Genomic DNA, 24304 nt, shown 5'->3' with positions numbered 1-24304 from the left:
TTAAAAGCTACTTTTTAAAAATAACAAACTCAAGCTAGGCGTGATGGCACACATCTGTAATCCCAGCACTCGGGAGGCTGAGGCAGGAGGATTGTTGGAAGTTCGAGGCCAGCCTGGGCTACAAAGTGAGCTTAAGGTCAGCCTGAGCTTCATGGTGAGAGGCTGTCTCAAAAAGACAATAAATAAATAAATAAATAAATAAATATTAAAAAATAAAAATAACAAACTCAGGTTCCACATTTGAACTGGTGGCTGTCTCATTCTTGATTCTGGTTGTGCTGGGGATTGACCCCATGCTCTCACACACCCAGTGTTTATGTCACCATCAAGCTGTGCCCCCATTTCCACTTGTTTTAAATCTTAGCAAAGTCAAAGCTTTTACTAGAGAATTATGATTGCAGTAAAGCTTGCCTTACGTTCAGTGTGTCTCTGACTATGTCTGGTAGAATAGGAAGGGCCTGCTTAGGGTGGATCGCATTCTGCTTACAACCCACAATTGTCTTACGTTGCACACCATTATATTCCAGTAATTTGTGTCTAAAAGTTTTGAAGCACACCAGGAATATTATGAACATTAAATAGTAAAAAGCACATAGTTTACTGTCCTTAGTTTCTCAATAAACACTGCATTCCTGTCTATACTCATTACAAGCCTTTTAGACAGAGTCTGAATTTGCAGTTGGTCATATTACTGCCCACCTGTCTGGGGTCTGAAGTGGTCAGGATGAACTGGAGTTCGGGGACTACTGTACCTGTGTAATGTGCTACTTACAATCACCATTTCTCTGACACTCCTGTTATGTTCAACCTGACGTCCACTCTGCTAAAAAACAGAAGGAACATATATGTGAGTTTCTTGGCTTCTAGCACTGTGCCATAGTCATTCGATAAAGTTTATTAAATTTAGTAAAGCTGGGGTTATTTTGTTTTTTGTTTCCTGATTTTTTTTGAGACAGGGTCTCACTGTGTAGTCGAGGCTGGCCTCAAACTTGAAGTAATCCTGCCTCAGCCTCCTGAGTGCTGAAATTACAGGTGACCGTCACCATACCTGGCATAAAATTATTACATTTATGAGAACTAAATAATTACAATAGCCATTTTATTGTTGTTCTTAGTATTTCCCAGGCATTTCTAAATGCTTTTTTAACATGTATGAACTTGCTTAATCTTCAAAACCCCTGTCACTTTATATATGAGAAAAGTAAAACCTGCAGAGGTTAAGAAACTCTCCCCAGAGAAACGCTGCTCAGAAATACAAAGGAGCAGCCTGCTAACATGTGCAGCTCAGATGACTCTCCGTAGAAGCACGCTGAGTGCGAAAGAGGCAGTTTAAAAGGTCACATACTATATGATTCCGTTTAGTTAACATCCTTGAAGTGACAAAACTGTAGAAATAAAAACAGAGAGAGAAGTAGGTATGGCTATAAAGTCAGTATGGATCCTTATGGTGATGAAGTGTTTTGTGTCTTGACTGTTATTCAAGGTCAGTTTCCATTCTACATTTTACAAGATATTACTTTTGGGAGAGTCAGGTCATCTGGTTGTATCTCTTTGTATTATTTATCGCAACTTCATATGAGTCTTCAGCATAAAACAAAAAGGACAACAACAGAAAAAAAGGACAAGTTTCCTGAGGTCACACAGCTCAGGAAGACCTGGAGTAGAATTCAGACTCCCACAGACTGGCTTTAAAGCTGTGCCCCTGGCTGCTGCACCAAAGTTCTTGTATTTATTTGACCCAAGAAACTTGGAAAATGTCTTTTTATCAGAACTCAGTCCACACTTCATTTACTGATACAGATGTAAGACAGGTTTGGTGAAGGTGTTTTAGCTCTGTTGAGGCCAGCTCTGTGGAACACTGAATCCGATCACAGCCGGCTCAGGGTTTGTGGCTTCAGGCCTCGTGGGCGTGCCAGTACCCTGTGCGGCCTCTCTGGCTGGCAGTCTGCTGAGCTCGTTCCAGCGCCGGCCGCTCTCTGAGTGTGAAAGAACTTCCTGAGGTGGCTCTTGGCAGCCGGTAATTGTTGGCAGAGGTTGAGTCAGCAGCCCTGCATCCTTCTATTTGTCTTTCTACGTCCCCGCCGAGAAATGTATCTTTTCTCCTGTTGCTGCTATTACCCCTATATTGATGATTCTTCAACTCCAGACTTTTAATTTACAACTGTATGGTGAAAAATATGTTGAAGATTCTTCCACAAAAATATGCCTTACTATATCTAAAACCAAGCTTATACTGGTTGCCTCTGAATAAATTACTCATGTTTAGATTTCCTTCCACAGCACACTGTTTTCATCTCCATGTGCAGAAGCCTTGGGTGGTTCTTCTCTTCTGCCCCTCCTCCTTTCCACCTCTTGCTCCTCTTCATCTTTTTTCTGGTTCCGGGGATTGAACCCAGAACCTTCATGCTGAGCTACATCTCTAGTCCACGCCCAGCCCCTCACCCCCATGTTTTGAAACAGAATGTCACTACATTGCCCAGACTGGGCTCAAACCTGTGGGCCTCCTGTCGCCACTTCCCGGAGTACTGGGATTATAGGCACGTGCCACAACTCCTGGCTAGGTTATTCTTAATGCCTCCATTTCTTTAACAGGTACTCCTCAATTCAACCCTTTCTCTCCTCTGACCTTGAATCACTGCATTTCTTCATGGCAGCCATTGTGATCCCCTTCCCTAAAATTCATTTTGCTTACCTCTCAGATTAATCACTCTAAATAAAATTTGAATCACACTTGCCCTGCTCAAAACCTGGGGTGGTTTCTGTTGCCTGCACGTCTGACTCTGCCTTCCCTGTCTGTGTTTTGCATTTATCCCTGTAAGAACTCCCATTCCATTATTTTCTCCACCTTACTCCACACACCCATTCCCTTTGATACTTCCCTCATTTTCTATGATTTGGCAGAACATTTGGGGATCCGCTCCATGTCCTACAGAACACCAAAATAGAACATACTTCAGGGTTGCTTCGTTGGAGCACAGGTATACAATATTCCAGGGTGTTGGACAAAGATGATTTCTGTTTTTTATCAGGTCTGGAGTTTGACCTACTAAATCAGCCTATTAATATTTCTTAGATGTTGGCAAAAGACATAAGACCTCTAGGTCAGAGACTGAGGACTTAATTACAGTGCTGATGTTTGCAAGGAGCTGCAGCATCAGCATATTTGTGACAGTTCCCTTGTTCCAGGGACCCATGGGGTGACACTAGAGCTCAGTGACATAGTAAGCATGGGGTAGGTTTGTGTTGAAGCTGGGTTTGGGGAACTTACTAAATTTTGGGAACTGCTGCTTTTGTAGGAAAAAATAGTAAAGCCTCATCTGTCATGATGATCCACTACATGAAGACCTGGAAGAAAGGGCCTGTGGAAGAGTGGTTAGGGAGCTGAGGGCAAAGCTCTGTGGTAGAGAACTTGTCTGGCATGCCCAGACAATCTAAATCAGATTGGATTCAGTCTAGGCAACAGTGTTGCCCTCTACCATCTGTTTAAATTGTTTCTGTGGAATAAATTGAGAAAAGCAAGGAGCTCTTCAATTATACTCACCACCTATGTTTTTTATACTATGTCACATCAAAAGCTGACGATTGTACTAACTGCTAAATAATCCAGGCGCATTTCTGGATGTTCTTCTGTGGCATGAGATTTGTTGGATAAAGGTACCAGAGAAGCTTTGGAAACTTTCCATAAGTAAAATTATGTTATGATAAGGGAACCCAGTGAAGAAGAAATCAGAAATGATTTTGTAGAGAGCTCTCTTACAAGCTTAGGTTATAAAAGAAATCTATTAAAGATGCAAGAAAGAAATACCTAACCAAGAATGAGTAAGTTGCACCAAAGAATCATTTGACAAAATTAAATCACCAGGTAAACTCACTCATTTCATTGCTGAAGCCAACTAAGTAGGCCTTTTTGCTTGTTTGGAGACAAAACAGCACCTGTTTCTTTCCGGAGACTAGCTGTTAACCTTAACCTGAATAAAACAGAAGTGGAATTTCCTGTTTACTCATAATTATGGAACTCCTTAAAGTATGGCAGTTAGAATAGCGTGATGAGCTCTGTGTCTGTCACCCAGCTTCAGTACTTATGAATTATTTGCCAGTCTTACTCCAACTATACTCCTGCAGCTGTGTTTATGATTTTAAAGCAAACTTCAAACATCATATCTCATTGCCTGTAAATACTTCAGTATCACACCTAACAAAATGAACTGATTTCTTTTTTTTTTTTTTTTTTTTTTGGTTTTTCTCCGGTACCAGGAACCGAACTCACGACCTTGCGCTTGCCAGGCAGGCGCTTTGCCGCTGAGCTAAATCCCCAGCCCCATGAACTGATTTCTTTACAGTACCTAATATTCAGCCCATTTTCAAAGCCTGTCAACTTCCTCAAGTCTTTATCTCCTTTGGTTTATTTGAATCAAGATCCATACAGGATATACATTATTAAGTCTCCTGGGTCTCTCTCGTTGTTGTTTGTTTGTTTTATGCGGTACTAGGTAGTGAATCCAAGGCCTTTACACTGAGCCACATCCACAGTCCTTTCTAAATTTAATTTAGTTTATTTATTTATTTATTTATGACATGATCTCACTAAGTTCCCCAGGCAAAGCTCAGACTTGGGCTTCTCCGCCTCAGCCTCAATATAGTATCATGCCTGGCTTTTAGGGTTTTTTCTTAAAAGCTTTATAGAGATACTGTATAATTCACATATCATAAAGAGCACCATTTCAAAGTATATATAAATCAATGGTTACTAATGTAGTCACAAAATTGTATCCTTTCATCATCACCATCTAGTCCTTGAACATTTCACTGCCCTAAAAATGAACCTCATACCCATCAGCTGACACTTTCTAGTCCTCCTTCCTCCCAAGCCCCTGGCAGCCACTCATCTACTTTGTTGTCTCTGTAGATTTGCCAATTATGGACGCATCTTGTAAACAAAACCATTACCTCTGTGGCCTTCCTGTGTCCTCAGGGCTCAGCACAGCATGTCAGAATGCCAGGGACCACTGTGTGGATGCACCACTCTTGCTCTTCAGTTGCCAGTTGGTGGGCATTTGCTTCCCCTCGGACTCCTGAGGAGAAGGGCCACTGTGAACATAAATGCATACATTCTGTGGGGGCTTTGGTTTTGTACTGGGAATATCCAGAAGAGTGGAATTTCTAAATCAGATGTAATTCTTAGGTTTAGCTTTGCGGAGAGCTGCTGGACTGCTTGCTTTCCAAAGCTTTTGCACCATCCTACTTTCCTTCCAGCTGTGCACAGAAGCTCTGAGTTCTCTACATCCTCACTGACACTGGTTATTTTTCTCTGTTAAAAAACTTACATGCATCCAATGAGTGTAAGCTCATTGTAGTTTTGATTTTGTATTTCCCCAGTGAACTCACTGGCCACTTGTATGTCTTCTCTGGAGAAATATCTATTCAGATCCTTTGCATATTCTTTTTTACTGGGATATTTGTCTTTTGTTGGTAAGTTATAAGAATTATTTATATATTCTAAATGGTTGGTCTGATTTTTGTAAGTATTTTCTCCTAGTCTATGGTTCATATTTTCACATTGTGGGTTTTTTTTTGTTTGTTTGTTTGTTTGGTTTTGTTTTGTTTTTAAAGACAGGGTCTTGCTAAGTTGCCCAAGCTGGGTTTGAACTTTCAATCCTCCTGCCTGAGCTTCCCAGAGTGTTGGGACTATGGATATGCACCACCATGCCTGGTTTTCATTTTCTTCATGATGTCCTTTGAAGCTGAAATGCTTTAAATTTTAATTAAATTGTCATTTTGGTGAAAGCCAGTTTACTTTTTTTTTTTGTTGCTTTTTGTTTTTTTGGTTTTTTGTGTTTTGCAGTACCAGGGATTGAACTCACGACCTTGCGCTTGCCAGGTAGGCGCTTATGCCACTGAGCTATATCCCCAGCCCCCTTTGTTGCTTTTTGGTATTGTATCTAAAAGACCATTACCCATTCCCAAGTCATGAAGATTTAGACCTGTGTTTTCTTCTGATAGTTTTATAGTTTCAGCTCTTTGACCTTGTTCTCATGTTCATTTTAGCTAGTTTTTAAAGTTCTTTCCCATGTAGATATCCAGTTGTCCTAGCAACATTTGTTGAAATGCCTGTTCTTTCCCAGTTGAACTGTGGGCATCTTGTCAAATGCCAGTTGCCCGTACGCGTATGGGATTATCTGTGGACTCTGAGTTCTATCCCTGTAATCAGTGTGTATCCCTAACAACAGTCCCACACATCTTGATTGCTGCTGCTTTGTGGTAAGTTTTGAAATCAAGCAGTGTGTGTGAATCTTCCACGTTGTCAGGATTGTTTTGGCTATTCTGGGTCCCTCTGTGTGTACTTACCCATTTCTGCAGAAAGACAGTTGGGTGTTTGATGGGTATTGCTTTAAATATGTACATCAACTTGAGGAGTATTGCCATCTTAGCAATAATAAGTCTTCAGTCTGTGAACACAGAATGTCTGTTTTGATCTAAATTTTATGTTACAGTCATCCTTTTAATGTCATTTTTAATTGTTCATTGCTATTCTGTAGAAGCACCATGGCCCTATCTCATGTCCTCCCCTCTCCCCCACGGGCTTTATTCACAAGGGACACTTTGCAAGTCTCCCAGGGATGGTTGAAACTGCAGAGAATACCAAACTCTTTATGGGTGTGTACTATGTGTTTTCTGTATCTACCTGTGATAATGTTTAATTTATGAATTAGGCAGAGTCACATTAACAATAATAAAATAGAACAACTACAGTAATGTACTATAATAAGTCATGTGAACATGGTCACAAAAGATTTTATTGTACTGTAGATCTTAGTAGTCTCAGTATAAAATCCTTTCTTCTTGCCTTATTAAGTTGAGAATATTTGCCTCTTCGCATAAACAAGTGCTTTACAGCTTCTTTTTGGTGTATCCAAAGCATCGATACTCTTGCTCTTCTGGGATTCTGCTAAGTAAGATACAGCTAGCTGAGCACAGGCAGGGAGGTACTGCTACAGTTGACCTGGTCAGTGTTGACCCTGGGTCAGTGCTCGGCAAAGGGTGCTTCACAGGCTGGGCAGGAAAGGAGGGCAATAGCACAAGATTTCAGCACATGACTCACAATGGTATAAAATTTAAAGCTTGTAAACTGTTTCTGAATTTTCCATTTAACATGTGACCTCCTGTAGATAGCAAAATCTCAGAAGAAGGAACTGCTGTATAGTGAAGTTTTGCACATTTGTCTTGTACCTTCCAAACTCACTAGTTAACAGTGTTGCATGTGTGTGTTCTGCAGGACTTTTATATACAGTGTCCTATTTGCAAATATAATTTACTTCTTCCTTTCCAGTCTGGATGCCTTCCGTTTTCTTTTCTTGCCTAAATGCCCTGGCTAGACCCTCCGGTGCAGTGTTAGTTAGAAATGGTAAGAGCAGACATCCTTGTCTTGTTGCTGATCTCTGGAATTCTTCAGTGTTGCACCATTCAGTATTGATAGATGTGAGTTTTTTATATGTCTTTTATCTGAGGAAGTTCCCTTGTCTTCCCAGTTTATCAAGTGTATCAGTAACTGGTGTTGGGTATGTCAAGATACTTTATCTGCTCCTATTGTAATGGTTATGAGGTTTTTGTACTTTATGCTATTAATATGGTGTGTTACATTCACTGAGTTTTGTATGTAGGACCAGCCTTGGATTCTGGTGTAAGTCCTGCTTGGTCCGGGTACATAATCTTTTTACGTGTTGCCAGGTTTGGTTTCCCAGTATTTTGTTGAGGAATTTTTGACCTACAGTCATAAAGAGTATCATAGTTTATTTAAAGTCCCTGTTTGATTTTGGCCTCAAAGAACTACTAGGCTTATATAATGAGTTGGAGAGTTCCTTCTCTTCTATTTTTTGGAATAACTTATGAAGTAATTGGACTTCAATCTGCTTTGTTTTGTTGGCGTTTTTGCTTTCCTCTTGTTGTTTGTTTTGCAGCACAAGCCTTTACCCTGAGCTACATTCATAGCCCTTTACTTTTTTTACTTTTTTTATTTTGAGACAGAGTCTTGCCAAGTAGCCACATTGCGCAGACTATTCTTGAATTTGGGATCTGTTCTTAGTGATTTGTCTTTGCTGAGACAAAATACTCAACACTCAAAATTAAAGGAGGAAAGGTGGCATGGCAGAGGGGCATTACAGAGGACAAAGTGCTCATGGCACGGCAGGCAGAAAGCAGTACCCTTCCTTCTTTCCCTTTTCAATCCATCCATGCTACACACCTGTTAGTTGGTGCCACTCACACCTAGTATAGGTCTTCTCTCTTCAGTAAATCCATTCAGCCACACCAGAGCTATGTTAAACACAGTACCCCGTACCTAGGGTCCAAGATCACACTCCCGTGACCCAGGTACCTCCCACAAGCCCTGCCTGTGAGTGCACAAGCTGCAGTGGGACATCTAGGTACAGGATATTACTGCTGCAGCCTCCCAGGGCTACTGCGCTCAGCTGTTGTTGTCTGTAAACAACTGAGAGATTTCAACATGAGACCATCTGGTCCTGGCCTTTGCTATAGAGTTTTCTTTTTAATTAATGTAGTATCTTGTTACAAGACTATTTCAGTCTCCTATTTCTTTTTGAATCAGTTTTGGTAATTTGTATCTTTCTGAGAAATTACACATTTCATCTGTTACTAATATGTTGTCATGTATTTGTCCATAGTATTTATTCCCTTGTAATTTTGTTTTGTTTGCTACCATAATATCAATACTGATGTCCTATCTTCCATTCCTGATTTTAGTAGTGTGGATATTCCATCTTTATTAGTCACTCTAGCTAAATATTTGTCAGTGTTGTTGGTCTTGTCAAAGATGGACCAGCTTTGTTTCACTGATTTTTCTCAATAATTTTTTCACTATTTAATTTACTTCTCTAGTCTTCATTTTCCTCCTTCCAGGGTCTTCCATTGAGATATGCATATATATTATTTGTCCCTGGTGAAACGAAGTATGAAATGATGGAATTATAATTACTGTGCCAGAGCAGGAGGATCTGCTGAGTCTGAGCACCTGTGGAGTGCCCGACTTGCTGGTGTTGCTGGAGCCTAAGGTTTCCCATTTCTAACATCTCTCCTAATGACTAACTGCTGATCTTGTAGGACCATATACGCATGTCAGAGACTAGGTTGGCTGTATCTGAGTCAGTCACTGGTGGGGATTTCCAAACGGGCCTGCTGTTCGTTTGTGTTCCAGAGATGCTGATACGGCCTCCCTTGAGTACCAGGGTCGTGTATGTCGCTGTGACTGATGGGACTGTGTAGTTTCTATGGGAGAAAAGAATTAGTGAGCAAGTCCAAGCCTGTCATCTTACTGATAGGAAATGGAGGCCTTGAAGGGTGGGATTCCTCACCTGGATTGATACACCATGAGGAAGTTGGGGAAGTTTGTACATGAGGTGTTTGTTCATGAGGTTTGTACATGAGGTGATTGGTAGCAAGCAGATCAACAGCAGTGGTGGACGTGCTCGTTCTGCTAAGTCTCATGTCATCAGCATCCACCTGTGATTATGAAGTCACTAGTGGAAGGAAATGATGGTACATAAATTGGTGATTAAATTTCCTTGACCAGATTTCAACCCAGGGAGAATGTTGCTTAAGTAAATGCCCTCTCTACTGAGTACGTGCAGTATCTGAAGGGGCACTGAGAGGAGCGAGTACCTGTGGCCATATGAAATCTAAAGGTTCTTGTGAGTGGTTAAAACTCTTAGGTGTCATTGAAAAGTAAAGCTATGGTCTGTGAAATAGGAAGTTCGGAGGATTAACTACTGTTGTGCTAACACATAAACTGTTCCTACTTAACCAGGAGTTTGTTCTAGTGTAGTATGCTAAGTACTAATATGACATTAAGTATAACTTAGGTTATTCATAATTTTGCTGTCCGTGTCTTAGTCATTGCACCATAAGGAGATTAAATGTGGTCTTGGTCAGATGATGGGTTTTTAGACCAGTGAGATGAATCACTCTTAGTTAAATGACGAGGCTTACTTCTGTCCTCACTACTGACTAAATGAATCAGATGACTCTAACATTTATTAAAATATTCTTAAGGAAATTAGCAGTCTCGAAGAGCTACAGTAGTCACATGCTCATAAAAGAATTTTGATTTGAAACCCAATTCATATAGCATATTATCGTCCCTTCCATGTGATTTCTGTAGGGGATGGCTCTTGCGATGTTCCTCACCACTCATCTGATCACCAGAGTAGAAATGCAGAAATTCTTCTTTGTTCTCCCTCTTCTCCCTTTTCCTCACATCCAAAGCCATCAAGTCCTAAAATCGGGCCAGGTATGCACACCTGTAATCCCAGCACTTGGGAGGCTGAGGCAGGAGATCACTGTGGTTTTGAGGCTGGCCTGGGCTATGTAGCAAGATCCTGTCTCAAAAAAAAAAAAGTCCTAAGATCATGACATTCTACCCCAGAATGCCTCCCTCTTCTCCATACAGCACCCACTGCTCTAGTTCCACCCTTTATTTATCTTCTCAGCTCTTACAGTTCATGCACCTTTCCAGCCGTCTTCCACCCGGGTGTGGAGTGACTTACCTAAAATCCAAATATGCACCATCAGACCTGTGCTAAAGACTTCCCCAACTTCCAGTGAAGCCCATTCTCCTTAGACGAGCTGCTCGGCAGCCGGCCCTCACCGCCTCACCTCGGCTCACTCTCAGCACTCCTGCGTGTGCACCCCTAGCCTCTGGCATTTTTTCAGTTGTGTTTGTCTGAACAGGCCAGGTTCTTTCTCACTTCTGTGCCTTTACCTGATCTCTCCCACTGCTGACCCTGCACACCTGTATCTCTACCCTTCCTTACCTAAATGATTTTTGTCTTTTAAGACTGAAATAAATAAATAAATACTGAAAGTATGATCCTTTGACGTTTACAGGTAAACACACCCGCCCCTTATATTTAGAGGGAAAATGGGGGCCACAACAGGTAGTTTTCTTCCTGTGTCCCCATTGTGTCCTTGTGGAGGAGTCCTTGTCCCAGCATGTTTGCAGTGCTTTCCAGCCTTGTCCCAGAAGTACACCCTGTTGCAGTGGAGAGTGTGTACACTTGAGCCTTCCTGAAACTCTGAGTTAAAATCAAGTCTGCTTAGCTTCAACCATATGGAAAGTAACACTTGATTCCCTGGCATGATATTTCATTTAATATGAAAGCATTTTGAATTATTTGTCCTGGAGTACAGTTGATTTTTGATATGCCTGCAAAACTAGATGCAGGTGCATTTTGAGTTCCAGGTCATCCTGGGCAGCATAACAAGACTGTGTCTCAAAGACAAACAAAAAAAGATAATAATGTTTATCCTGAAATTCCGTTTTTTAAATTTGTTTATTGAGACAGGGTCTAGCTCTGTAGTTAAGGCTTGTCTTGAACTCATTGTGTATCCTAGGCTGTCCTCCAACTTGAGGTGATCCTCCTGCCTCAGTGCTGTGATTACAGCATGTACAGTGCTCAGCTTATCCTGAAATTCAAGTGTTCACTATGCATTGCTTCATTCCATTTTCTAGAATCTTAATGAGCCAAGCTTGGTAAATAGCACCTTGGTGGCAGAGTCTAGGTCTGTTACCTCTTTATTGCTAGCATTAAGCAGTAGAACAGTAGATGCTCACTAGTTAGAGAAGAAAATAATGGGTTAACTGAATTGTTGGGGTGGTAGTGTTAAGTGCTAGCACTAGGAGTATTTTAGAATGTAGTTGTTTTTGTCACAGGAAGAATCTGACTGATGACATTGTGAAAGTTGTATTTGCCCACCCCATGCTGGAAATCAAGTGCAGATCTTCACGAGTGTTTGTCAAATGCTCTAGAAGTGCAGTACACCTCTAGCATAAAAATTATATGTATTTAAAGTCAATTTCTGCCACTCTGGGAGGCTGAAGCGGGAGGCTCACAATTTGGAGCCCAGCCTGGGCAACTTAGTAACTTAGCAAAATCCTGTCTCAAAGAGAGAGAGGGATGGAAGGACAGAAGGAGGGAGGGGGAGAGAGAGAGGGAGATGTAGCTTAGTGTAAAGGCTCTGGGTTCGGCCCCCTGTCCCACCCCCAAAAAGTCATCCCTGCCATAGTTAAAAAGTAAAAAATGCACAGGAAAATTCCCATATTGTGCACATTTAACTGTACAGGTTTCCATACAACAGCATCACGTTGCCATGGCATTTTCTCTTCCCCTCAGGAGTCGTGCAGCCTCTTCACAGCACGCACTGGGGCTACATTTATGTCTGAATACAACTCAAGAATGAAATAAAGTTTTCTTATAACAAGCAATTTTCTAATATTCATTACTAGTAGCCAGTGTTACAAAATGAGAAAAATTCATTTAAAATAGTATTTTAAGTAGTACTTTTAATTATACTAACCAAGAATCATAATTATTGATGACTGTACTTTTGTGAACCACACAAAAAAGTTAGTAAAAGCATTAAATGATACTCATTTTAGCCTCCGTGCTATATAACAATGAGAAGTACATCCCTTTATGTGTTTGTGTCTTATAGTCATATTACCTTGATTTTTATTTGACTTTTGTTTTAGAGTAGTAATTCTCAAGGGAGGGCCCTTTTTTTGGTCACCCACGGGACAGTTGGTACTTACTGCACGGAGACATATTTGGTTGTCACACCCAGAGGATGCTGCTGACATCTAGTGGGTAAAAGCCTGAGGCACTGTGAAACTTAGCTCACAAAGTAGGTCCTATAAAAAGAATTATGTAGCTCGCTGGCTGAGGATGTCCACAGTACCAAGGTTAAGGTAGTACTTTCTAAAGAATGGGTGTTTGGGTTTGGTGCCAGTTAGTTTGAGTTCTGGCTCCACACTAGTGGAAGTCAGGAGTTCAGTTCCACAGGGACTAGTTAAGTTTTCTGTAGCCCTGCACCCCAATCTCAACCAGATGTCTTGAACACTTCCTACTGAATTCAAGAACAGTGACAGTGTAGAAGATGTTTTAGTATAGTCATGACCGCTGTGGCAAACCTCTCAAATGATGATTTTTACTTCAACCCTGGTACTCCCCATGTGTCATTCTATCCAGGGTGACAGGTCCCGAGAACGAGGTACCTGCGGATAAACAGAAAAAGTAAGAGAGACAAGAAAAAGAAGAGAGGCAAAAGTTGGGATCAGGGGGCTTCCAGCCTCTTGGACTGCAGCCCTGATTACCAATCTCAGTCACCTCTTATTAAGCAAGAACCGAGGGTATAGCTAGTACAAATGGGCGGATACCAAATGTTTTAGTAATTAAAGGACAATCCTTCTCCAGTTCTGCCTCTTATGCTGCTGGCAACAATCCCCTGGTGGGCCTCCCACACTCAGCACCACACTTACTCAGTTCAGCTGGGGCTTAGAAGCTGACCACCAGTTATCAATCCACTACAATCACAGTCCTTATTTCCCATTAATTTTTTTTTTTTTTTTTTTTTTTTTTATGTCATTTGTGCTGACTATGCAGTTCAGGCTGGCCTTGAGCTCACTTTGTAGGCCACGCTGGTCGCTGGTCTCAAACTCGCAATGATCCTCCTGCCTCAGCCTCCCCCAAGTGCTGGGATTACAGGTGTGCACCACCACGCCCGGCTTTACTTCCCATCAATTTTTACAGTGTATGGCAAGACTGAAGAACAGGGATCTCCTGCAATTCAAATACATTCTTCAGGTGAAAGGTTTCAGTTCATTTTTGCAACAATAAACCGATCATTGTGCGTCCTCAGTGCTTTCTAATCAAAGAATGTCCATCTGCACACCCATGGGCTGCTTCTGGCTGGATTGGAATCAGGATGTAAACTGATGCTCCCTCACTTGCATGCAGCTCTCCAGCTCCAGCCAGTCCTGCCCCTGCAGGGAAAGTGGGTGGGGAACAAGCAGCTCTCCACAGCACTTAGACCCACACCCATCAGACACCTGCAGACAAGTGCTGGGAATAAGTAGCAGTTAATGCTGATAAAGTTGTTCTTCGTGGCTGGTTCATAGGGGACAGTGTTTCACCATTGTCTTGTGAGCTTATTGGTCAAACCCAGGGCCTTGTGCATACTGAGCAAGCACTTTACCACTGAGCTACACTCCCAACCCCTTGTTTCCCATGACAGGTTGATCTACTGTGAACAAGGAGAGTTGCATTTAGACAGTGATGGCAAATCTATGCCACACGTGTTATTGTGTTTAAGACAGAAGATGTCAAGCCAGGCATGGTGGCGCATGCCTGTAAGCCCAGCACTCAAGAGGCTGAGGCAGGAGGATCATTGCGAGTTCAAGACCAGCCTCGGCTACAAAGTGAGCTCAAGGCCAGTCTGAACTCCATAACGAGACCGTGTCTCAAAAAAAAAAAAAGACAAAAGGTGTCAATATAGAGTTGTTTTTTCTAAATTAAAAACCTCAGTATTCAGGTTGAACTGCAGTGCTGGCACTTAGTGATAAGAGGGTTTAGGGTTACAGTTTGGCACTTGATCGCCATCACTGGCCTAAAACATTTATTGGTATGCAAGAAATAATTAAGGATAATATAGAACAATTCTGACTTTTATATAAAGTATTTCTTAAAATATACTACCTAAGAAAGCACTATAATAAGCCAAGATTTATATAATTGGAATTGTGAAAATTTCTTTAAAATTTGACCATTTGACTCTGCTCTAATTCAAAACAGATATAAGTAAAAATACAATGTGAAAGAAATACTTGGGATAGTTTTCATAAAATAGTCTCTTTTTTGCACACAAATGTTTATAATAGTTTTATTCATAATCACCAAAATCTGTAAGCAACAAAGACATGCAGTAGATGAGTGGATATTCGACTGTAGTACATCCATACAAGAGGAAATTATTCAGCAGTAAAATAAATGAACCACACAAGAAGACATGGAGGAGTTTCAAGTGTATATTGCTTTAAAAAGTCAGTGTGAAAAGCATACATAATCATATGATTCCATTTATATGACTTTTTTGAGGTGCGCACCGGGAATCGTACTCAGGACCTTACACTTGGCCGGAAGGCACTTGTGCCACTGAGCTATATCCCTGGCCTCTGTATGACTTTTTGAAATAGGTAAAACTATAGCAATAGTAAAAAGATTATTTAACACAAAGAGTGAGCCCTAACATAAACTATGAACTTTAGTTAGTAAAAGTAGATGAATATTGGCTCATCAGTTATGACAAATGAACCATAAGAGTGTAAGATGTTATTAATAGAGAAAACTTGGGAGGGACATGGAAACTGTCCATATTTTCTGCTTGCTTTTTTTCATAAAACTTAAAACTTTTTTATGACACAAAGTCTAGTAATTTATTTTACTATACAGTGAATATAATTCTTTTTATGGAAAAAAGTGAAGCAAAATTTCATAACAGAATAATAGAATAACAACAGTTAATATATGGCATATTGCTATCTTTAAAGTAATCATTCAGAGAACAAGTTGTGAGCGTAAAAAATTCTCCAGACAGTACTACCACAAACATTTCTTTTCAGTGAACTTAGAGATGCTAGTAGTATAACTATCTTGTATTAATAGTCTCTTTTGTACAAAGTGGCTCCTTGGTATTGTGGAAGCACAGTTATTTAATATATTTGATATTTGGGAGAATGTACATACATAATGGAAAAACAATTAGCTTTGATTGTCCTAATACTTCCTAGTGAACTGGTTGCCTTTGGACCATTTGACTGCTACATGGCTGCTTCAGACCTAAAAAGTAGAATACTAAAATGATAGTAACAAACAGGGAAACAAGATAGTCACATGGAAGAGTGACCAGGAGGAGGGCAGAGAGGACAGAGTTTGGAGTTAGACCCAGGGGACACGGACTGTGGCCTGTTGTTGATGCTGGTTGTGCTCATGGACCAGCTACAGCTCTTTGATGGTCATAAAATGTATCACTTGCTCAAGGTCATGTGAGTGGGGACTGAGTAGCTGAAGCTTTACTTTCTAAATCTGTCTTTCTTCCCTTTAAAATCATTCTGTTGGTGACTGTCTCGTTGCTTGTTGTAAGGAGTGATCACGATCATCCCTGGGGAGCCAGGGGTGGTGGCACCTACCTGTAATCCCAGCTACAGAGGAGGCTGAGGCAAAAGGAGGTTCATGAGTTCAAGGCTGGCATGGGCAACATCGTGAGTCCCTATGTCAAAACAAACACAAAGGATGTGTAAATTGTGGAGAAGCACCAATAAATCTTCAGTCCCTTGACTGTTCTGAGTTCTGTCAAATAAAATGTAGTACTTAGTCCCTTTCATCAGAGTCTGTCTTCTTGGGTTTTGAGAGACACGTGCTATAGACTGAATCTTAAATATCTGGAAGTCAAGGTCTAGTACTGCATTTACTACTAATGCTTATGCGTAGTTTATGAGTAATGATGAGTGATCATTAGTATAAACGCCAGTGATGCTAACAGTGTCCCTGGAACAGTTGGCGTAGTGCTTTATTCTTTCTACACTGGCTTTGGCTTTAGAGCACACAGTTTTAACGCACTGTACTCACAGGCCATGGAAGCATAGAGAGCGGTGAGGGCTTGGTAGTGAGCGATCATGGTGCAGATAGGGCAGTGGTGAAATGTTAAATGACCATATTTAAGGCTTATGAGTTTATCAAGTAATGAATTTCTACAGCTTAAAGGTATTCTTAAGGGAAACCGTTACCTTTTTTTCATAGCAATGGCATGGCTTAGAAGAATGCAACAGCCGAGAGTGTAGTATAGTCATTTCCTGGACTCCTCACGAGTTACCAACATGCTCACCACATCACCCTGGGGGAATTATACTGAATTTTACCATGCACTCTCCGCTAACTGGACTTCCTCCTTCCCCCTTGGCTGCAGACCCGAATTATCTCATGGCTAACGAACGCATGAACCTGATGAACATGGCCAAGCTCAGTATCAAGGGTTTGATCGAGTCAGCTCTGAACCTGGGCAGGACTCTGGACTCTGACTATGCACCCCTCCAGCAGTTCTTCGTGGTGATGGAGCACTGTCTGAAGCATGGCCTGAGAGGTAGGCTTGGTCTCCCATGCAGAGGTGCATGCAGCTGGCTCCTGGCAGTTTGCAACTCCCAAAGAAAGCATTCTCCCCATGGACTCTATAATATAATCTGCAAGAATGTAGGTTCTGTGAGAGCAGAGCTCTGATGACTTAAAAGACTAACAGGGCTTTAAAATACAGATCATTAAACATTAAAGTCAGAAGGGACATCACAAGGGCTTTAGTCCAGTACAGCAGCTCTGTCCAGTAGATGGGGCAGTAGGCCTGCCCATCATGAGACATGACTCGCCCAAGGCCACAGTGATTGGGGCACAGCAGGTGCTAGAACTCACGTCTCCTGACCTGCTTCAGGGTTCATGACCCCAAGCCTTTGAGGCAGGACCCAGTCTTATTCCCTTTGCTTCCTTTCTCCTTCCCTTCTCAGTATGCAGACTGAGAAACATTGTTCTTTTCCATTGGACTATTTTCTTTACTAATACTGTAAAGCTTTAAGTACCAAATTAGTAAAATGTTTTATTAGAGCATTGGGCCACAAGTTCTTCCTGAAAAGGAAGGATTAAGTCTTGGAAAGTAGAGACTTCTTTATTTTCATAAAATTTTATTTATTCTGAAAGCAAGAATAATTTTTAAGTTGTCTAGTAACCTAGAGTTGGGTCCTTAAAAAGATGGGAGAAGTGTGGGATGTGTGTGTGTATTAAGAGTCTTTATACTGTGAAATTATTGAAGTGGTACTTTGTTTTTGTTTTAGCGAAGAAAACCTTTCTTGGACAAAATAAATCCTTCTGGGGGCCTCTAGAACTGGTAGAAAAACTTGTTCCAGAAGCTGCAGAAATAACAGCAAGTGTTAAAGATCTTCCAGGACTCAAGTAAGTCTAAGGGTGAATTCTGTTTCTTAAGAGCACGTTCTTATTGTTTCCTTGAAGGATGGTAGTAAAGGTGACAATGTCCGTAATCATTTTATAGCAATCCAAAAGGCACACTGTTGTTATGAATAAACAGTTATGAGAGAAGTGGTACGTACAATTTTAAGAGAAGTGTGCTTTTGAAAGGTAATTATTCATCCAAGAGAATTGTCTTTATGTTAAAATACCAGGCATTTTCTTATTTCTTTCTTTCTTGAGGCTGGGAGAATCAGCCTCAAGAAATTCAGTCTAGGAAGGTGGCATGCTTGATCTAACAGAGTAAAAAACAAAACAAACACATACTCAGCAGGGCTTATCGGTGCGTACTTACAATCCCCAGCACTTAGGAGCCTGATACGAGAGGATCAAAAGTTTGAGGACAGCCAAGGCCACATAATGAGTTCAGGACCAGGCTGGACTTCATAGCAAGATCCCATCTCAAAAGAAAAAGCATTGAGTGGAGTTCGAGAACCAGTATTAAAACAGATATCAAATGAACCTTAGGAACTGCCACCTACAACTTGCCTTAAAATATGGGATTACTGATCACCCTCCCAAATGCAGTTAGTTTAATTTTAAGCATATAAAGGATTAAATTTTCTGTGTCTGCAGTAGCCTTTGTCTAGTACCATAATCCACACTAAATTTAGGGGGATTTTTCAGTACAAATCTGGAGGGATGTTTCTAGCCGGGTTTCCAGAGGTCTCGTCTTCATAATGTAGTTACATGCAGTGATTAATATTTTTGCAAAGGCATCTGTCCCAAGTATACACTCAAGTCTCAGTATCCCACAAGAATCCCTTGCACTGGGATGTGTTGGAAAGATTATGAGAGCACTTATTACTGGGAGACCACTGGCCAGAGCGGGTGAGTCTGCTCCACTGTGGCCCCTGCCTCTGTTAACTATGATGTTATACTTACATTTTGGGTTACTGTGTTTTCTAGGACACCAGTAGGCAGAGGAAGAGCCTGGCTTCGTTTGGCATTGATGCAAAAGAAACTGTCGGAGTACATGAAAGCCTTGATCAATAAAAAGGAACTTCTCAGGTATGAACATCTTTTTTTAGCTTTCTTCTTTCTTTGGTATGTTCTATATCGTACAGAACAACATGGATTAATCTGATGAGTATAATGTTGAGCAAAGAAATAAAACACACAAAAAATATATTGTGTATTGTTCCATTTATATAAAGTTCAAAACATAAATTTTTATAATAGGAAAGAAGCCACTCCTGCCCAGTGGCTTTCAAGTTTCTGGTGATACAGTTTGTCAGTCTGGATGCTGGATGCATGCATGTGTTTGCTCTAAAATGCATGTGGGCTGGGGCTGTAATGCAGTGGGATAGTGCTTACCTAGTATTGTAAGGCCCTGTTTCAATCCTCAGTAGCACAAAAAAGAAAAAAAAAATTACCTGTGCAAATCTGTGCCCTTTTGCATATTTTTTTTATAAACTGTTAAATTTTACCAAAAGAAATTCAAACATAGCAGATTGCCTCTGAGAAATAGTATGAGGAAGAAGTAACAGAATTTAGAGAAATAGCTGGATTTTCTAAGAATCCAGTTTTTACAAAAACTGCACTGCAGATCATAATGGAGCATTGTCTTGGTTTTGCCTCAGCTACATATGCCACTGATTTGTTATATTCTTCCAAAGAAAGTTGAGTAAGTCAGGAGAAAGACAACTAGGACCATTCTGTGGAGTTAAATGTTTCTGCAAAGCAAGGGTTCAGTTTCCCAGGGCCAAGCCTTAAAATGACACATGGTCTAGTTCTCAAGCACTAGGAAGCTGCAGGGGGTGTCTTTGATCAGACTTGTATGGTTCTAGATGGAGCCTGAAGTATTAACTGGCAGTCTTTTGAACTTGATAGAATAGTTCTTCATATACATAATTTTATTGCTTTGACCTAGTCATTTCACTCCTAGTTACACTAAAGAAATGCATATGGTATGTGTACCAAAAAGTCTGGACTGCAGTGTTCTTAGAAACCCTGTAGCCTACATACACCAGAAGTATTCCAGATGTCTATCAACAACGAGTGGAGTAGATACATTGCAGCATATTCCTGCATGGAATACTACTGACCAGCCATGAAAACACATGAACTACAGCTACATACAGTAATATATATAAATCTCACAAATGAATTACACAAAGGAAGCCATAAACAGAAGAGTTACATACTATATGATTCACTTACATAAAATTTTTAAATGGGTAGACACAATCTATGATAATAGAAATCAAGCTAGTATTATGGTTACGCTGGAGAGATGAGGATAGTGTTTGGGAAAGAACAGAAGATTTCTAGGACTCTTTCCTGATCAGGACAGCTATTGCACAGATATGTCTCTCAAGAAATGAATGCAGCATGTGCATATTTTTCTGTCTAGATGTTAATCACCAAGTCAGGAAAACTAAGACAACGTCTATGCCACTCAGGAGCTTACAGTGTGATGTTGTTACCTGCTTTTGTGATGTCTGCTGCTGGGTGGATATAGCCATGCTCAGCTTCTGTGCAGCTACCTAAACTTTTAAGATGAGACTTCAGGAGAACAAACTGGTACTCAGTTTTCTTCAGGGGCTCTCGAAGAACGATAGCATGTGGTCAGTTCTGAGAGATGCAGTACATTTATAGATCATTTTTCTGCTGTGTTGAACTGTTCTACTGTTTGCTAATGTCTTTTATGGAGAATCAGAGAAAAGAGAAACTAAAATCAAGAAATGATATGGACTGTTAGCAGTGATTGAGGTTGTAAGTCCCAGGTGACTTTTGCAGTGTAGTAGATTGCAGTGGTGTTTTAATCAAGAGTGATTGAAAACGAGTATTTCGGGTCACTGGGCTAGTTTTGTTTTGTCTTTGTTTTATTTTTTGGTACTGGGGATTAAGCCTGCTGAGCTACAGCCCAACCATCAGGGGAAAATGTGTAATTTTATTTTAGAGCACACGTAGGAATTTCAGGTTCCTAGCAGTATTGAGCAGACATACAGAGATCCCTGCATCCTCCCCTCCCCTGCACAGGCACGGCGTGACCCCTCAGCAGTATCCCACACCAGAATGTATGTTTGTGTTCATTACTGAGCCTGTATGGACACGAGTGTCTCCAAAATCAGCAGTTACGTTAAGGTTCACTCTTGGTATTATGCATTGTATGGTTTTTAAACATGCATAATGGCATGTGGCTACATGTCTCTGTAGTATCACATAGAGTGGCTCTAAAATTCTCCCATGCTCCATCAGTTTATCCCTCCCTCATTCAGCCTTGGCAAACACTGATCCTTTTACCATTGCCCTGGGTTTTCTTTTTCCAGAAAGTCAAGTAGTTGAAATGATACAGCATGTAGCACTTTCAAACTGCTCCTTCTCACTTAGTAATACACATTTAAGGTTCCTCTCGTCTTTTCATAGCTTGGTAGTCTATGTTTTAGTACAGAATCATGTTCCACTATCTGTATGTATCACACGGTTGGTTTATCCATTCCCTTACTGAAGAATATCGTGGTTGCTTTCAAGTTGGGGCAGTTATGAATAAAGCTGCTCTGAACACTCAGGTACAGGATCTTGTGTGGATCCCACTTGGGTAAATACCAAGAGATGAGATGGGGTTATTCAGTAAGAGTTTATCACTGAGGTTTTGTGTATTGGGAATCACTGCATCACTTAGCAGTATTTAATCATCTGAGGGTCTTCTCAAGAATTTTTACCCATTTTAGAAAATTTCACTTCTAGGTAGATTTTTTTCTCTCTGTTTGTTTTTGTTTTTATTTTTTAGACAACGCCTTGCTATGTAGTTCAGGCTAGCCTTGTACTCACTATGTAGCCCAGACTGGCTTCAAACTCACAGCAATCCTCCTGCCTCAGCCTTGATTACTGGGATTATAGGTGTGAGCCACCATGCCTATCTTCTTGGTGTCTTGAGACAGGTTCGCACTATGCAGTCCAGGTTGGCCTTGAACTCGCTTATGTAGCCCAAGCTGGCCTCATATTTGTGACGGTCCTCATGCCTTAGCTTCCCATGCCCATACCTAGCCATGTTTCTCTTTTGATTTTTTGTTTTTTTGTCATTTTCAGCCTGTTTTGCATGTATGTGTTTGTAGCCTTTTGAAATTGCTCCATCCATAAACTGATGGAGCATTGGCTAAGGAAGAGGAAGTTTTGGCTAGAGGAGTACAGAACACATACAATAGGATGTTACAACCCGTATAAGCAAAGTTGTGGGAAATTTTTTATTAAAACAGAAAGATGCTGTTAAGTCAAAAACAGTTTTCAAGTTACTTATAATGGTATAATCCTTTTTTATTTTTCCTTATATCTCCATATATTATCTGAAATGTTATATATTGTCTTAACTTATTAGTAAGTAGAATTATATGGTTTCTTTCACATTTATTTTCCTTGCTTTTTTCTGTGATGGAAATTGATTTTATTAAACAATAAAAGTGATCCCCTAAAATTTTATTTTATTTTATTTTAAAGAATTGAAAAAGAAAAGAACAATAGTAAAATGCCAACAACATAGACAAAAACAAAACACCAAAAACAGTAAGAATGATACAGGGCTTCAGAACAAAATGATAAGGATTAACAGTGGTTGTTATATTACATATTTTTATCTTCATCAAAGTTAGTCAAATTACCAGGTATAAGAATGCAAGATTAATCAAACCATTAAAGGTAATAAAAAATAAAAACAAAAAAATTATAAACAATACAGAATTTTACCAAACAAGATGATAGGAATTCAACAATGGTTGTTATGTTACATATTGTTGTCTTCAAATTATTGGTTCAGATTACCAGATATAAGCATGCAGAATTGGTCAGAAAAACAATTAAGTAAAGCATTAACTGTTCCTTTCAGTAAACCATTAGACATCAGCACTACAGGTATCCCATCTATCCTTCTGTATACATATATATATTTTCCTTTCCTTCTTTCCTTCCTTTTCTCCTTTCCCTAATCCCAGTTGTTTCCTCTTTGGAGCAATTTCTTTCCCTTCCCCAATATCTACTGTATGTTTTGGGTTCCACTTACTCTTTCATGTTCTTATACTAAGGAGACAACATGATGTCTGCACATGTAGGTCCAATTTATTTCATTTATGAGTATGGTCTCCATTTGCATCCATTTACCTATAAAAGCCTCGAGTTTATCTTTTTTTATAGCTAATACTCCATTGTATAAAAATACCTTTTTTATCCATTCCTCATTCAGTCTATTAGGTTGCTGCTTGTTAGGCATCTTTTGTTAGTCAAAACTAATATATATATATAATTTAGCAGTTCACTTTTTCCATTAGTACATGTCTGTGGTACATGGTTGCATTCATCATAGGGAGTTGGTACATAACACTTTTTTTTTTTTTTTTGAGACAGGGTCTTGCTATGTAGTTCAGGTTGGCCTTGAACTCATGGCAGTCCTCCTGCCTCTGCCTCCTGAGTGCTGGGATTACAGGTATGCGCCACCATACCTGGCCTCATAACACATTTTAAAGTTCACATTTTAAAGATCTTTATTCAGTGCATTACAGAAATGGTGTGCTTAGATAGGCTAAATAGAAAAAGGCAATCTTTTTAAAAAAGTTTCTAAGATGCCTAACAAACTGCAAAATTATCCCATGGTACACCACAAATACAAATACATCTGAATACTCACTTCAACCACAGTACCATACTGCTACTATTTTTTTCAGCCAGACCCTCCACATACTGTCTAAAGAGTTATTCATATGCCCGCTACCTCAGACATTTACCAAAACCTTTGTACTGTTTCACTTTTTCACTCTTAACCATAGATGACAGTATCCAACCATGAGGTAAGCATTTTTCTCCTTGGCTTCATGATGGGTTTCCAGGTCTTATCACAGTACTCTGTGGATTCTCTTTCAGTGAATTCTATGAACCGAACGCCCTCATGATGGAAGAAGAAGGGGCTATTATCGCTGGTCTGCTGGTGGGGCTGAATGTCATTGATGCTAATTTCTGTATGAAAGGAGAAGATCTGGACTCTCAGGTATGGGAAAAATGTTCATTTAACCCAGTATGTCACTCTGTGTTCTCTTACATTATGATGTGGATTCATAAGGTATCAATCAAGTTAGAGGAAAGTAAATTATAAATAAAATTTCCTTTAGTTTTGATGTGAATATTAAAAATCAGATTTTGTCTTCTGGAATGTTTTTTCAAATTATTGCCTTGGCTGTGATACTTATGAAGTATATAATCTTATATATAACTGCAGGGTAATAGGGTAGTTATGAGTGAAGCCTCTGAAGCCAAACCTGGCAGCGTGAACTATGTTTAAATCTGACCTTCCTCATCTCCCAGCAGAATATATGTTGGAGTTACACAATTCCTTAGTGCTTTGAATTCTTTGATACAAAGTGGGGATAAAAAAATGTGTTTGACAGAGTTATTGTGAGGAATGCAGG

The 24304-nt window shown here is 40.1% G+C and overlaps 1 protein-coding gene across 6 annotated transcripts in view; it reads left to right on the top strand.

The window, feature by feature from the left end:
* Rufy3 (RUN and FYVE domain containing 3) overlaps positions 1 to 24304 on the top strand; it is a 65221-nt gene that overhangs the window by 15663 nt on the left and 25254 nt on the right. For 5 of the 6 annotated variants that reach the window (XM_005392778.2, XM_005392776.2, XM_005392777.2 and 2 more), the window contains 4 exons: positions 16810 to 16983; positions 17720 to 17837; positions 18819 to 18920; positions 23763 to 23886. In XM_005392778.2, coding sequence (XP_005392835.1) covers positions 16810 to 16983; positions 17720 to 17837; positions 18819 to 18920; positions 23763 to 23886 — 518 coding nt within the window. Of the gene's footprint in view, positions 1 to 9667; positions 9702 to 16809; positions 16984 to 17719; positions 17838 to 18818; positions 18921 to 23762; positions 23887 to 24304 lie in introns of those variants that run through there. The other variant, XM_005392779.2, reaches the window with a different exon arrangement.

This window comes from Chinchilla lanigera, unplaced genomic scaffold (genome assembly GCF_000276665.1).
Source record: "Chinchilla lanigera isolate Chin_1 unplaced genomic scaffold, ChiLan1.0 scaffold00046, whole genome shotgun sequence".
Lineage (NCBI taxonomy): Eukaryota > Metazoa > Chordata > Mammalia > Rodentia > Chinchillidae > Chinchilla > Chinchilla lanigera.
Note: the sequence above shows the minus strand (reverse complement) of the source record. Positions and strands in the feature narration are given on the sequence as shown.